This window comes from Boleophthalmus pectinirostris, unplaced genomic scaffold, assembly GCF_026225935.1.
Source record: "Boleophthalmus pectinirostris isolate CB_2022bp ecotype Guang Dong unplaced genomic scaffold, ASM2622593v1 HiC_scaffold_15, whole genome shotgun sequence".
Taxonomy (NCBI): Eukaryota; Metazoa; Chordata; class Actinopteri; order Gobiiformes; family Gobiidae; genus Boleophthalmus; species Boleophthalmus pectinirostris.
The window spans coordinates 29401782-29417150 of record NW_026571070.1 but is presented as its reverse complement, the minus strand read 5'-3'; the positions used below and the strand labels follow the sequence as shown (position 1 = coordinate 29417150).

At 39.2% G+C, this 15369-nt stretch overlaps 2 protein-coding genes across 2 annotated transcripts in view; both read right to left on the bottom strand.

Annotated features, from left to right (window-relative positions):
• pard3aa (par-3 family cell polarity regulator alpha, a) overlaps positions 1-15369 on the bottom strand; it is an 826722-nt gene that overhangs the window by 515072 nt on the left and 296281 nt on the right. The window contains exons 9-10 of the mRNA XM_055151054.1: positions 3146-3385; positions 730-911 (exon numbers count right to left, since the gene is read on the bottom strand). Of these exons, the coding sequence (XP_055007029.1) occupies positions 730-911; positions 3146-3385 (422 nt within the window). The remainder of the gene's footprint in view (positions 1-729; positions 912-3145; positions 3386-15369) is intronic.
• Positions 12649-14378, bottom strand: LOC129408137 (uncharacterized). The gene is made up of 2 exons (XM_055151053.1): positions 13683-14378; positions 12649-13577 (listed from the first exon to the last, which is right to left on the bottom strand). The coding sequence occupies exons 1-2, from the start codon at positions 14346-14348 to the stop codon at positions 13140-13142; spliced, it is 1104 nt and encodes a 367-aa protein (XP_055007028.1). The 5' UTR covers positions 14349-14378; the 3' UTR covers positions 12649-13139.

Sequence of the window (15369 nt, the reverse complement as noted above, 5' to 3'; positions counted from 1 at the left end):
ATTTTTTTATTTTATTTTTTTTTGGCTTTACGGTCATTCAGAAATACAGATTTCTGTATTTTGGCAATGTATCTGTATTTTTCTGTATTATTTTTCAATTATTATTCAATGATTTTTCTACTGTGTTTTTTGTATTATGGTGTTTTGGGTACACTGTTCCTTTATGAACAGTCACCTTTGGGTGCTTACCACACCCTTTTTAAGATGGTCACCTGAACTCTCATTCTGTTTGCCTGATGAAGGCCTAGTGCCGAAACGTTGCAGTTTGTCCTAATAAATTTCACATTTTGCAAATAAGATGGTGTGCAGTGTGTTTTTCTCTATGTATTTTGGCAAAACACATGACAATTTATGTTCCTCTTTTCTGTTGGCAGGATCAGATTAGTCAAGAATTGTGATTGTCTTGTTTTAGTCCTAGTTTAGACCTGATGTAGTCCAGGTTTAAACTTAGTTTAGTCCTGGTTTAGATCAAACTGGTCAAAAATAGGGACACCTGGGACATTTCTTGTATAAAACTAGGACAAATCACTGGTTTTGTATAAACGTGCTGGGACAGGGGACACAAGGCTCAAAACTGGGACTGTCCCGGGTAAACAAGGACGTTTGGTCACCCTATGCAAACGCCATAATGTCAATGTGGCTGCCATACTACTACACAACAGTGTTTGATATCATGTTTCCACCAAGTTCAACTTTTCAACATTTTGATCGATGGGGGAGTTTCCTGACCTTTTTTCAGTTGCACGCTGAACTTCCTTCCTTTGGTCTTCATGTAGGAGTTGCTGGCTGCGGAGGTGCTGACTCGGCGCTGGAGCGTTGGGGAGGGGGCGTTGGCCGTCCTGTTGGGGGGTAGTGTGGCGTACCTGCGGGCGGTCTCTGGGGTACTCCCTGACAGCGGAGCCGGGTGGTTACTGAAGGAGACAGCGGGCAAGAAATGACTGTGAGGAAAATAGAAAGCTGAAAGAAAGTGAATAAAAAAATAATACTGTACAGCACTGGAGTCCAAACTTTTTTCATCAAGGAAAGGACATCAAAACACAGATGAACTGGAGGGCCGATCAGGGGCCACGGACTGGTGTTCAATACAGTGAATAATTCAAACATGTGCATTTTTAACAAGTCAGAATGAGTCACCTGACCTTTATCCATGCTTAGATCCTAGGGCACACTAAATATTTAATACAGGCTTTATCAAGGTAGCTTTTCAGAGACTTGGCGTAAAAAGTACTGCTTAAGGTAACTGGAAGCCTGAGGGCCAAGAAAAATGAGTTTGAGGGTTACATTTGGCCCCTGGGCTGAGGTTCGGACATGCATGCTGCTGTATAATGCTCTGCTAGACTCCTGCAGAATATTCATAAGATCACTAGATGAAGATAAATGTTTCTAAACCTTAACCAAAAGAAAAATGGCTAACACTTTAGTTTAGGGGCCACATATTAATCACTAACTAAGTGGTAATTGGTATGCTAATTAGCTGTTACATGGCTATAAACTGGTATTAATCAAACACTTATTAATGCTTATTAAGATTTCAGTGTATTCACAAAAACATCTATTGTAATCTCCACTACTGTAATGGAAAGAAAATACTTCATGGGTTAGTACTCACAAAATACAGCCTTAGACAAAAATGCATTCAAAGTACTTTATAAATATTAACAAAGATGAAATTAAGCACTTATTATGTGTTTTACTACTAACTTGCTCTTAATGGTGGTCCCGAATATAAAGTGTGATACAAGTACCACCGTGTTATTACAATATTGTCATTTTATAAGCTGTTATTCACTACTATTGACACTTTGCAGCTGATTTTATTCACATTCCCTAAGGGTGTGAAGCTAACTGAAGGCACTGCTCTGTTAGAAGCTCTGTGATTCAAATTAGACTTGGTCCCCATCCACACTAGTATGTATGATCAAGTTGTTTTGGTTGTGGATGCAGTGTTCTAATCTGATGGAAAACAGCTCCAGAGACGGAACGATCTGGTGCCTCCAGCTCCCATGAATTAATCTGAGTGCTGATCTGATCCGGCGCTGTGTGAACGCCTGAAAACGCTGATACACTGATGTAAGAGCTCTAGCTGCGTCCTTATTGGACATCGTCACTGTGACATGCACCTTCCTGATTCTCTGGGTTCCTGACATCGGTCATGTGACGCTATTGTGGAAAACAGTTTAAACAAACCATAGACAAACGGGAAACAGCGGAGCTAGAACTACTTGCTAGTAGAAAAGACTTTTTTTACAATTGCCATCTTCCTCGGCTCGAATTTAGCTGCTGCAACTTCAGACACGGTACTCCACTTCCTTGTTTTCACTGTCCATGTGACGTTGTGATGAAGTGGCGACATGACACCAGCCTAATCGTGTGACTAGCATTTCAGGCAGTTTCACGTTACTGTGTGGATAAGGAGGGCCTTGATTGTGGAAACAGAAACAACGTGTCTGGATGCAACTCGTTTCCGATACAGTGATTCGGTGATTGTTTCAGTGTAAACGTAACCTTAATCTGAGCTTTATTTTAACACAATCCAAACCATAAAGAGCTGACTTGTTTGGGACTACAACAGGTGATGAATTGTGATTTAAACAAGTCGCTCACAAATAAAATTACAGTCACAAAGTTAGCTATGAACACTCGGATTGATCACAGGCTCCTGAAAATGTACTTGTGCAAATCCATTTTGTATTTTTTCTTGTGTTTTAAGACGATCGTCAAACTTTTTTGTCTGTCTTTGCAGCTGTGTACATCAGGGGTCTCCAAACTTTTTCCTCCAGTGAGCTACCTTTACAAAACCAAAATGCCACAAGAAAGTCACAAAAAATGGAGTATGTTTAAGTGCCATAATGAGCCTTAAATGAGGTACAGTTAGATGCCTACAAAACATAAACAAGTATCCATTTATTAGTGCACAAAGTTAGGCATCAAAATAATACATGCAAAATGGTAATAGGCATTTAATTAATCAAATTTTACTTATTTAGGACAATATGTGAGCTACTAGGAAGGCGGTGGAGAGCTACTGGTTGGAGACCCCTGAGTGTACAATGTGTCCCCATGGTAACTGCTGAACATTCCACAAACAGAAATGCATTATAGAACACCCCCAGCGTGATGATGTATCAATAGTACGAGCACCCACTTGTGGTTGAAGCTGACTGGTGCCGGCGCCGGTGCCCGTTGCGTGGACAGCGCCCCCACCAGGCTGGTTCTGGTGCCGCTGCCGTGCTGCGTGTCCTGGCTGAAGCGCACCCTGTTGGGCTGGGGCGGACTGAGCTCTCCCTGACCCGTGAACACAGCGAAGTGCTTCTTCAGAGACGCCGGGACCACGTGGAAGAGGATGAAGCGGGAGCGCATGGCCTGGCGGAAGATGTTCTGAGCCCTGGAGGAGAAAGAAAAAAAAGAAGAAAGGAAGGTTTTAACTTTCCTGGTGGAAGGTCCGTCAGATGCTTTCTCCATGGAGATGTTATCGCCTTGTCTGGAATATTTCACAGTATGGTATCAAACATTTCTATCTTCATGGAGACCAAACCAGACAGGTCAATTACAGGTCAGGTCTGTGGAGAGGCAACTCTGCTCACATAATGCCAGTTTTTCTAGGTATTTTTGAGCGATTAAACCACCTGTAAATAAATAATAAGGTAAATAAATGTAAGGTAGAGCTGTTTAATGTCATACTGTGGAACATTCCAGACAGTTACATATTCATAGAAACAAGCAGGCAATAGACCCCCAACTCATCTTTAAGGATACTGATAATTTCATAGAGGTAGGATGGATTAAGTGTCTTGCCCAAGTACACAACAATATTATGCAATGACCAACTTTCTGATTAGTGCCACAAGTTTACTATTTATTCTAAGTCTCTATATACTTAAAAAGATTTTGCATGTATTTTATTGTTTTGTTTGTTTCTGTATTACACAAATTTACTTTTATAAGCTTTAAATCATGTTAGAATATTATTACCTTCTCAGAAACATGCCTGGAGTTGTGGTTTTTTTCATTCATACATGATTTTTTATTGGTCTGTGCACATCTCCAAACCTCAAAATGTTCTGTTCCAATTTGTGATGTCATGTAGTGGTAGTTTAAGTTAAGATCTACCTCTTAATGATTTGTTGTGAGATAGATAAAAATAAGCACAATTATGCAGTGAAATGGAATGAAAAGTTTTAACGCAACGCCGGTTGTTGGGATCAGTCTGCTAATCTTAGAGCTTGTGAGCAACCAGCCAATAATTTAAGATACTTTTGTTGTTTTATTTTATCACTTTGTTTTTGTTAACGTTGCTTTTCTTTAGTTTGTTGGCATGTCAGCTTGTAGTTTGGTTTTGCTTGTTGTTGAACCAAAGAAACATGATCTTCTAACATGGTAACTTTTTTAATTTTAATTTTGGTTGGGAGTCCATTACCTGCTTGTTTTTATGGATATGTCATTTATTCAATTACAGGTGGTTTTATAGCTCATAAATACCTAGAAAAACAGACATTCTGAGTGTGAGCAGGGTCGCCTCTCCACAGATCTGACCTGTAACTTTGTCTGTTTTGGTCTCCGTGAACATAGAAAGTTTTAATACCATACTAAAACATTCCAGACAAAGCAATAAGATTTCAATGAAGAAAAGCAACCGACACTAGATAATTACACAATGCAGCTTTAATTTTTATTGGAATTTGTTGCCTTTTTTGATTTCCTGTTTGTTTGTATGTTTGTATGTTTTTCACACAAGACTTATATCATATCTGAACATGTGTTTCTTCAGGAGGTCTGGAAGATGGAGGCTAGAAGGTCGCACACACACAAATCTTTTAGCTCCACTGATAAAGGAATTTCATCATAATGGACCATGATCGCTGGGCTGATTTATTACGATAACAGCGTGAGTATGTATGGGGAGGGCGTGTATGTATGTGGAGGGCGTATGAGCACTGCTGGGGTCATAATCACATGACTACAGAGAAGAATGAAGATTATCTGTAATTACAAGTATGGGATGAGATAAAACAGAGGTCAGTGGCCTTTAAGAAATCTACTGTATTGTACAAACTATTATATACGTGTGTAAGTGTACTTTCTGTGAGCTACTGATAATGTAAGAGTAACATTTCCACAACTTTTCCAATTGAAACAAATGTAATTTAGTTTTTATTTGTAATCTCTATGGCAAGGACCCTAATTTACCATAATTCTGAAACCCATAAATGTAAAACTGTCCTACAAAGACAGATCACCTTAACATCATGTTTGGTCAAAAATGAGTTCATGTAATTTTGTTTGTATTTGAGACCTCCTTCATCAGGTGAATAAATACAGTAGTCCCTCGCTATATTGTGGTTGAACTTTCGCGGTCTCGCTGTTTCGTGGATTATTTTAGTGCAATTTTGCATGTCTTTTTTACAGTGTATTGAACATGTATTGCATTGCTCCCGCTGTGTCCTGATTGGCTAAAGGACTCCTGTCTCCTGTACAGTACAGAATGCATTCAGATGCCAAATTTACATAAATGTTGGATCTGTATCAGTGTGATTCTGAAGTGCTGTATATTTGCAAGTTTCTCCCCTCGACAAAACCCACAATGTCGACGAAACCTTCTGCACTGACAAAGGCTCCTGTGCTCGCACCCAAAAGGCAGAGGAAGATGTAAACCATCACACAAAAAGTTGGACTTCTGGAAACACTGAAGGAAGGTAGAAGTTATGCGCTATAGCAGAGTCCTACACTGGGTCGGGTATCCGCAAATAGTTGCTGAAACCAGGACCGTGAGCCCGCACAGCAGGGTGTCTGTAAAGCGCGATCGGCTACGGCCACCTTTACCTTCATGAGGTGCGGTGCTGAGCTGGGCCTTTCTCCTACGGTCACCTCCAAGCATGTCCCGACAGTGAGTCCTGTTTCAGTTCTGGTTTAGTCTGGTTTAATCCTGGTTTATTGCTGTTTTAGTCCTAGTTTAGTCCTCCTCTTCAGTTCTGGAATCAGTCTTAGGTTAGTCCTGGGTTAGTCCTGGTTTAGTCTTGGTTCAATTTGTGTCGTATGCACTGCAAAAGTTTCATATAATCTAAGGTTAACGGGCGGGTGCGGCGTTGTACTGCATGGTGCCGGACTCTGCGCTCTAGGGCTCCATTACAGAATAAATTAATCTTCGGTTCGTTACATAAAGAAGGAGAAAAATAACATAACGACAACAGCAGCAATAAATTTTAAGAAGGATGTAAAAGTGTTAACTGTCCTGTCCGAGAAAAGTGTATAAAGTGTGTGGTGAGGGGTTTTACAGCCTTAAAACAGATATGATCATTGTAAAATATAAAGCTGACTACTTCACGGATTTCATCTACCACCGGTTATTTTTAGAATGTAACCCCATGATCAACGAGGGACCACTGTATTGTGAAAAATATTGAGCTCAAAATTGACCTTTGACCCTTATTTGTCAGTTCCTTCTGCCTTTGTATCATGAGACAAAAATAAGGAGTTGTGCAAAGGCAAAAGGCAGAAACAGTGTATGTTTTGTTTGTGATTTAGCTCATAAATATATTTTGTTTTAAAATCCAACCTCTTACCTCCTTCTGTCACATGGAAACAAACGGAGGATCCAAAATGCAGGACTGCTTCAGTTTTTTAATGTATCAAAACCAAAAAAACTGAAGAAACCAAATCCAAAAATAGAAACCACAACAGACATGATACTGGACAAGACAAAGACAATGGAGCAACCAAACGGCAGAGGGTCTATAAGCACACAGGTACAGGTGTAACACATTAGCGCAGGGCAAACAATCAACAGACAGGAAGTCAAACTCCAAACTAGAAGCTGACAGGAACAAATGTCAAAATAAAACACCAAAGGCACACAGCACTACAGGAAAAAGAGAAACCAAAATAAGCAAAAACAACGACTACAAAACATGAACCATGACTCCTTTCTTTTTGTTTTGGCCTTGGCAGAGGGTCTTAACACATTCAGTAAATAAAACACTGTATTCAGTTATACTTCAATGATCTTTAAAGTGAAAGTATTTGGTGTATTTACTCATACTGTACACACTATACTGCAAAGTCACTTGTCTGTCAAACTGTTTCACTGTGTTTAAAGTGTCGCCGCACGATCCTGATCAGAACTAACCAGGAAATCCAAAGCTCTTCTAGATCATTTCAAACAAACTCCATGATGACTTGACCTGGGTGAGGTGTTTTTATAATGGATGGAAGTCTGAGCAAAATCAAGCAAATAATAATAATCATGTCAGTTTCTGCCTTTGCCTTTGCACAAAAACTTATTTTTGTTTCATGATACAAAGGCAGAGAACAGGAACTGACAAATAAGGGTCAAAGGTCCATTTTGAGCTCACTCATTTTTACATACAAATACTTCTTCATTATATCAACTAGTTGTCAAATTTTGGGAACCAAACCTATTATACTCTTGTCTAGACAAAACAAACTTTGAAGTTATTTTTCTCAGTTTCACACTCTGGTGAGTTAAGCTCTTTTGCCTTTGTAGGGCAGAATGTTCGTTTCTCAATCCTCTAAAACTGGGGTGTCAAACTCATTTTGGTCCGGGGGCCATATCCAACCTACTTTGATCCCAAAGGGGCCGGATCAGAAAACTCATGGTATATAATCCCCAAAATAATATTAAGTTCAAATATTTGTGCAGAGAAATGCAAATCTATTACAGAAATCTTTTTTAATTGATGAACTCTTTCTTTTATAAAATATTATAATATTATGAACAACCTGAAACTTTAAGAAAAATACAATTTCAACACAAAGTTTTCACTTTAACTTGTATGCAGATAGGAGTAAGTCCGTTTTTTGGAAAATTCTGCACTCGGCGTCCGCTTTTCTCATTTTTGATATTTTGTTGATGAGGGTGTCACGGTCAACAGTCAAAACGATCGTCCTTTAAGAGCGTTTGGAAAGAGACAAGTCTTCATTTGTGCTGCTCTGGTGGGAGGGGCCACGTACAGAGACGCTGGAGATGCTAAAATATTTTAGTAGAAAATCTGCCAAGGGCCAGATTAAAGGTCTTGGAGGGCCGGATCCGGCCCCCGGGCCTTATGTTTGACACCTGTGCTCTAAAACATCTCATATACTGTATCTTACACTGTAATCACTCTTTTTCATATAGGTAGGTATGATGAAGTGTCTTGCCCAAGGACACAACAATCTTTTGCAATACCCATAGAAGCACATTAACTTTAGCTATGGTTTAAAAAGAAACCATGAGAAACAACATGCAAGGACCCAGAAAGCATTTTTTATGAGACAAACAGATAAAAGTAAGATGAAGTGTCTTGCCCAAGGACACAATGATAAAGCAACGCCGGCAACCTTTGAGTTATATTGGAGCCAACTAAGCTACTGCTTTGTTTTATTACAAACTTTATTAGGTTTAAGTAATTTGAAAAACTTCCAAGTGTTTGTTTTTGAGAAATAAAAACCTTTAAGATGCAAAAAGTGTCTTGCCCAGTGACACAACCTCAATATGCCATTTCAGTAGGTGGTGAGAAATGGCGATATGGGTGGGTGTGGGTCATTTTCATACAGGTAAGATGGGTGAAGTGTCTTGCCCAAGGACAACAATATTATGCAAAGCCAAAGTAGTCAAATCACTAAATATTTATATGAACTATTTACTTAAAATGATTTTGGATTTATTTATTTATTTATATTTTTTTGACAAGCTGAGAAAGATGCAAGTCAAGTATTTTTAAAGAGAGCATGTGAAGTGTCTTGCTCAAGGACACAATGGTAATGCAATGCAGACAGCCAGGGTCATACCACCAACCTGTGTTACTATGAAACCAACCAAACTCCAAAATCTATGAGTGCGTATTGTGAGACGGACAGAAAAGGTTTACAGTAATACATATAGTAAGATGGAGAAAGTGTGTTGCCCAATGGCACAACCACAATATTCCTTTTTTTTGTTTAATATTCTTTTTTTTTTTTTTTTTTATGTTTTTGACAACGTGAAAAAGATATTACAAATCAGCAAGTGTGAAGCAAGACAAACATAAGTGTACTGTCTTGCCAAAGGACACAACAATAATATGCATTTCTGGTATTTCGGGATCGGACCGCCAACCTTCTTAGTTACTCATTATGAATCCTAATCTATGCCTTCGTAATCTGAGCAAACTGCACAACAAAAAGTGATAATCAAAAGCGAAATTAATCTAAAATTCTCCAGTAAACCCACAAATGACGTAGTACAAAGATTCTGAGGGCCCCTGTTGTGGATTCTGGGGCCAAATAAGTGAAGACAGGAGCAGAGAACAGAGAATAGTGTGGTCTGGAGAAGAGGGGGTACTTAGCATATAGATAGTCTGGCTGTGAGGAAGGCGGGCAGAAGCCAGAGGGGTCCAGTGAACATGGAGGGGACCGGCAATCTCACCTTCAACCACCGGCCCCTTATTACCCAGTGCACTGTGTGTGTGAGGATGTACGGGGACTGTGGAGAGCTCTCGTTTCTGTTCTGTTGTGTGCTCAAAGCTTTTCTATTCTTTAAATCCACTTTAAATCAGAGAGAGAGAGAGGGACAAAGAGGAGGGAGGGAAGTTCCTAATTCTCCACATTAGCAGTTTCATGATGTCCACCTCTGTTTAAGCCAGCACTATGTCAATTTTAGCCAAAAAATGTCTCCTTGTGGTTGTTTGTATTAGTAAGTTAGTCTTTATTTGTATAGCGCTTTTCACAGACATTTTCTGTCCCCAAAGACACTTTACAGGGCATTATTCAGCATTATTCATTCAGCATTATTCACTCTATACCCTGGGCCACACTGACAGAAGAGCGGCTGCCATGCCACTTGGTGCCATCGGTCCCTCCGACCACCACCATCACTCACACACACTTTCATACTAGGCCATGTGGGTGAAGTGTCTTGCCTAAGGACACACAATGTATGTATTTAATAGACCTGTAGCATGTTTTGGGTTGATGGGGGAAACCGGAACGAACCCAGAACCTTCTTGCTGTGAGGTATGAATGCTAGCCACTCAGCCACCGTGCCGTATTGACACTGACACTGGAAAAACAAATGTTCTTTCTGTGAGTGGGCTTGCATCTCCACAAACCTGGCTCTTATTTGGCCTGGAAGATGCCAAATGTTTTGTTTTATTTTCATAAAACAAGACACAGTTACCGTTCAAAAACATATGTTAAAAGCCAAATCATGACAAATATGTAAATAATGTAGTAATAATCTAGCATAATATAAGATTTGCCACTAACGCTAACGCTATCTTAGCTTAGCATTACTTCTTACCTCAGCCTTGAACTCTTTCTGACCCACTTTGTTCGGGTTCCAGGGACTGCAGTCTCTTGTTAAGTAAGTGTGATGTCACCCACAGTGTTGAGCGCCGCTCAAATGAGGCTCGCGATGCTAACAGTTACAGGAACAAATCTGGAGCCAGACTCTATGTTGTGAACAGGATTTTTTTGACGGACAAAATACCGAAAGGAATCAGGATCGTATAGAGCGGGTTAATACCAACATTTTAAGACCAAAATGACGAGACTCACCGCAGCAAGTACAGAGATCCTAATGTAAGTCAGTTGGAGCCAGAGTCAGAAGGAACCGGAAGAACCTCCTGGCGAAGTTCCTTTCTGGCACATGGCAGCTAGCGCGTTAGCTCTGTCCATGCATATATGCAGTCTATGTTGTTAATGCAAGATGTGTCTATGCTAAAACAATAAAAAATAAATCAATTGTTAAATTGTAAATGTGCTAATTGTCGAAGCCTTGGACCTGGACGTGACATCACACTTAACAGTCCCATAGTCTTCCACAGTATAAAATATATCTCTCTTCATGTATGCTGTGGTTTTACTTTTCTAATGTCAAGCAATAAACTTAAATACATTTTTTTGAAAAGCTTGGATGACTGTGACCTGTGTGTGTGTGTGTGTGTGTGTGTGTGTGTGTGTATTGTTGTGTTTTGTCTGGAGTTTTGTCTGCTTTTGGTGTAAATGCTTTCTGTGGTGCAGAACAGGAAGCTGTTTTATCATTATATTATTATACATGGAAAAAGAATAATCAGAGAACCAGAAACCAGATAACCAGATACTCAGATAACCCAAATGTAATCAGTCCTGATTAGCTGTGTCTTTACATGCCCACAAGAAATCTGATTATCAAAACAATTAACTTATCAATTAGCGATTTTTTTACAGTGACTGTTCTGAAAGGCAAAGTACAGTGTGTGTATGTGTGTGTGTGTGTTTGTGTGGGTTTTAATAACTCAAATTCATCCTTAAATATGTGTTTACGTGACATTTCAATAATCCGATAACTCCAGAAATCACATAACAATCATATTTTTTCATGTAAACAGTCATAAAATGCTGAGAGACAAAACTAGGAATGATTTAGAATGAGGCTGGAAACAAAGTATGACATCATCACTTTTTGTTTTTGTTTCGAACCCACTTATGCAACATGATCGCCTCTTTGGATTGACGCAGTATTTGCATTTTGAAGACCAAGTATGAATTTCCAAATTACTCTCTAGCCTTTCATTTGTGGCTACAGTTAGTGAGACGTTTCAATAACCTGACCGCTCTAGAAATGACATACAGTTTTTGGCTTGCATGCTAGAAGACTGACATTTTTATTTTTTGTTTATCTTACGTCGCCTTTCTGTCAAACTGGAAAATCCACCCCGCATCAAGAGGCCATCATCACAACACCACTCCTGTCCTATGACGATCCCCGACAGCCCTTCACTCGATCGCTGTCAGCGGCACCATGATCCAGAGTGCCACGTCTCTCGCTGATGATGCGTACTCTTTCATATGTTTTATTTATTATGCAAATGACCCCAAATCACTCAGTGGGGCAGGCTGAGGGCTGTTTGCACACACATATACTTGAGTAATCAGACTCCGCATGAGCCTGATTGAATAATAAATTACCCCATCAATGCGCCATTACGTTCAGTCAGATTACGCGGCTCTAAATATTTACCCATGCAAAACAATGGGAGAGATTACACTATTGCTTTAAATCGTCGTCTGCCGAACAATCAAGAGAGCAGTGAGGGGTGAAGATGTGAGTTTAAAGAGACTGCTTCATTTTCTAAGCGCGCGTCAGATAAAGTGATACACGATATGGGTGCTTTGTGATGTGTTTTTATTTCAAATACTTGTATACATGTACATAAAACATAAAAACGACAAGTTACAATGAGTATCAAGGTCTTATATTACACAAAATTGACTCGTGTGAACTTTTAGTCATGCTATAATAAACTATTTTTAGACTTAAAGGCCCGTATTACGCTGATATCTGTTATAATGTTGTTTCCTCATCACAGACATGCCTGGAGTTGTGTTTTCTTTCATTCACACGTTTAACCCACAAATTCTGCATATTTAGGCTGAGTTCTTCTCTCAAACTGAAAACACTCTGTTCCACCTTGTGAGGTCATGTGGTAATACAGGAAATCCTCTACAGTGTACTTAAACTCATACACTTTCAGTAGAATCATTTAGATAATTTCAGCCCTGGAACTGCGAACCACTATTGAACACTACAAAGTATAAAAAATATATACAGTAATTATTATAAAAATAATTTTGTTATAACTTTGTTCAGTTGAAATAGCCACAGAAAGTCTACAGTATCTGCTGGTGCAAAGAGAAGTGAAGCAGTGTGAACAAGGCTAAAACAATGATGTCCCTCCAGAGTTTGGTAATTCCAGGGCTCAAATGATCCAAATGAGTCTAGAGAAAGTGTATGGAGTTCAAAAACACAGAGGAGCACTTCATTTTTTATTTTTTAAAATATATTTATTTTATTTTATTTTATTTTTTTCATTTAGAAAATTTTAAATTGAGCCTTAAATTATATAATTATTTGCTTGTCAGAAAACAATTTCTGAATATTACTGTTAGAATGTTTTTCCTTAAGACTCCTTTCCTTAGCTCCTTTGTTGGTATGTTGTTGGTTCTCTTAGCCAAACCAACCTTGTGTACAATAATCACCTTTTTAAAATGTATTTATTTATTTATTCATTTATTTTTTATTTAATTTTAAAATAAAATTTATTTTATTTTATTATATCAAATGCTCTTTGGTTCCCAATTTATAAATGAATATAATATCAAATACAAAAATGTGGTTTCGGGTTCTATTTCCTGCCCACCCCAGTAGATCCGACCCTTTGGGGCCTATTCAAAGGATCTATTTCTTCTGGCTCGTCATTGTCAACCCTGTGAAAAACAACCCCCTGCCCCGTCCCCTGTGGATGAGGATGCAAAACCTGCCCCTGTGCAGGTTGAGGTTCCTCCCCCTGTATAAGTTGTACTTCAACAGGGATAGTCTCATCATCCCACTGGATCATGTCCACACCGTTGAGGTACTTCTGTACTTGCCCTCTGCTAATTTCATCAAAACATTTCTCTGTTTTTATGTTTGCTAACTGTTCCAAACTTTTCAAAAACACATTGTCTTCTTTCTCCAGAATGAGATCAGCAGTGTCTGTGTTATGCCAGCAACACATGGTACAGGAGCAGGAAACAAAGCATAACACGAATGCTATTGCTGCAAGCACCAGCAAGCCACAGATCTAAAGAAAGAAACAAAAAACAACAAATAACACAAACATTTATAATTCATGTGCTCTACCTCAGGTAGTATAGAGGAGTTGTATTGTAAAGTGAAAAACACTCACCCTTGATGTATTCTTTAATTTTGCAACAATCAGTTCTTCACTTGGTCTTAATTGTTTCTGGTCTTTACAAGCGATTTGCATTTGATCATCGGATCCATCGTTCAAGCAGCAGACCCACCAGTCTCCATCCAGCAGCATGATCACGATCCAGATGGAGCTCACACTGAACGCTCGCAAGAAGTGTAACGAACTTGTGCAGAATGTGAGGTGACAGCAGGCCTTTTCTAGGAACGAGCAGCAGCAAAGACAACAAGGACAGCAACAGTTTCCCACATCCTGGCCTCCACCTTCAGCCCTTGCAGCCACATTGTCTGTCACTGGTTTATTTTTTCGTAGAAGTAAGCGGCAGAGGCGTTTCCAACATTTCGGAAGACAGCCTGAAGATGATCTCCTGGCACCACATGTGACCCTTGTACATTTGAGGAAGGCTCTGTGGAAGCCCTTGTCCATCCACAGCAGCAGAAATCCAATCAGAACCCATGGAAGCAACAGGTACAAGAGGCAAAAAATCTGCTGATGTTCAGGCTGGCAGCTGCAAGTAAATTCCCTTTCAAAAATGAGATGGTAGAAAAAAACCCCAATGACCGTCGTGTAAATATCTATATTGTGTTGTAAAACTTTCAGTAATTTTAGCACTTCTTTGAGAATTCCTACTTTCACTGCCATCTTACTGCGTAGTGAGGTCTTTCTTCTGAGTCTGAGTCTCTCGAAATGCAAACAATACAAGGTTTGCATAGAGTAAAATAGAAACATGTCTATACAGACTTAACCACAGGCTGCTCGTCTCTGATCAAAGAACACCTTCTCACTCGTGGGTTTTCGTGTCTTATGGGTGACATTACAGTAACTTGCATTCATTTCCTGGAGAACAATCTTAATCTTAACTAGAAAAGCAGACCTCAGCCAAGGACTACCCCCATTTTTTATATAAATTGTGATAAAATCAGTCTTCTGGATCAGATCCGGATCAGCCTTTGGAATATGAAAGAGGATCCCATTGTCCATCCCTGAGTCAAATTTCATGGGGTTTGGTCAATAATTAACCGAGATATTGAGAAACAAAATTTTTGGCCCCATTTACCACAATGTTAACTAAAATTTCAAAGTGATCCAGAATCCAGGATTTCTTCCTTTTCACATTTCCAACAAATCCTGAAAATTTCATCAAAATCGGTCCATAACTTTTTGAGTTATGTTGCTAACAGACAAACAAACAAACAAACAAACAAACAGACAAACGCCGGCAAAAACATAACCTCCTTGGCGGAGGTAACAATAGTTACTACTTTCCAAACCTTTACCTAAACCTGAACCTTAACCTATTGTAAAACATATCTGAACTTGTTGATTCGATAAGAAGCAACTGAGGCCCTAAATTAAGTCTTTGTAGTTCCCACAATGTGATAAATACCTACGCAGTGTATCCAGTGAGCAAATGTGAGTGCTGAAAGAGGAAGTAAAACCACAGCAGAAATGCCACGTTAAAAACAACGCCTCAGCACAAGTATGGTGATGGTTTATAGACTTACAGAACACACAGTATGCAAAATTAACATTTTTGACTTTTGCTAAATACATATAGCTGGGCCTCATTACAACCATACCTGGAGTTGGTTTTTGTGTGTTCTTGGAAGACTCAAAAAGCTCAATTCACATTTTGACAATTTTGTTGCATTGTAGGTAAAAG

Bases quoted from the DNA above. Each gene is read 5' to 3' on its own strand.
- LOC129408137 (XM_055151053.1), bottom strand. From the start codon at position 14,348: ATGGCAGTGAAAGTAGGAATTCTCAAAGAAGTGCTAAAATTACTGAAA. The intron at 13,578-13,682 runs GTGAGTGTTTTT...TTCTTTCTTTAG, and splicing joins AATTAAAGAATACATCAAGG to ATCTGTGGCTTGCTGGTGCT.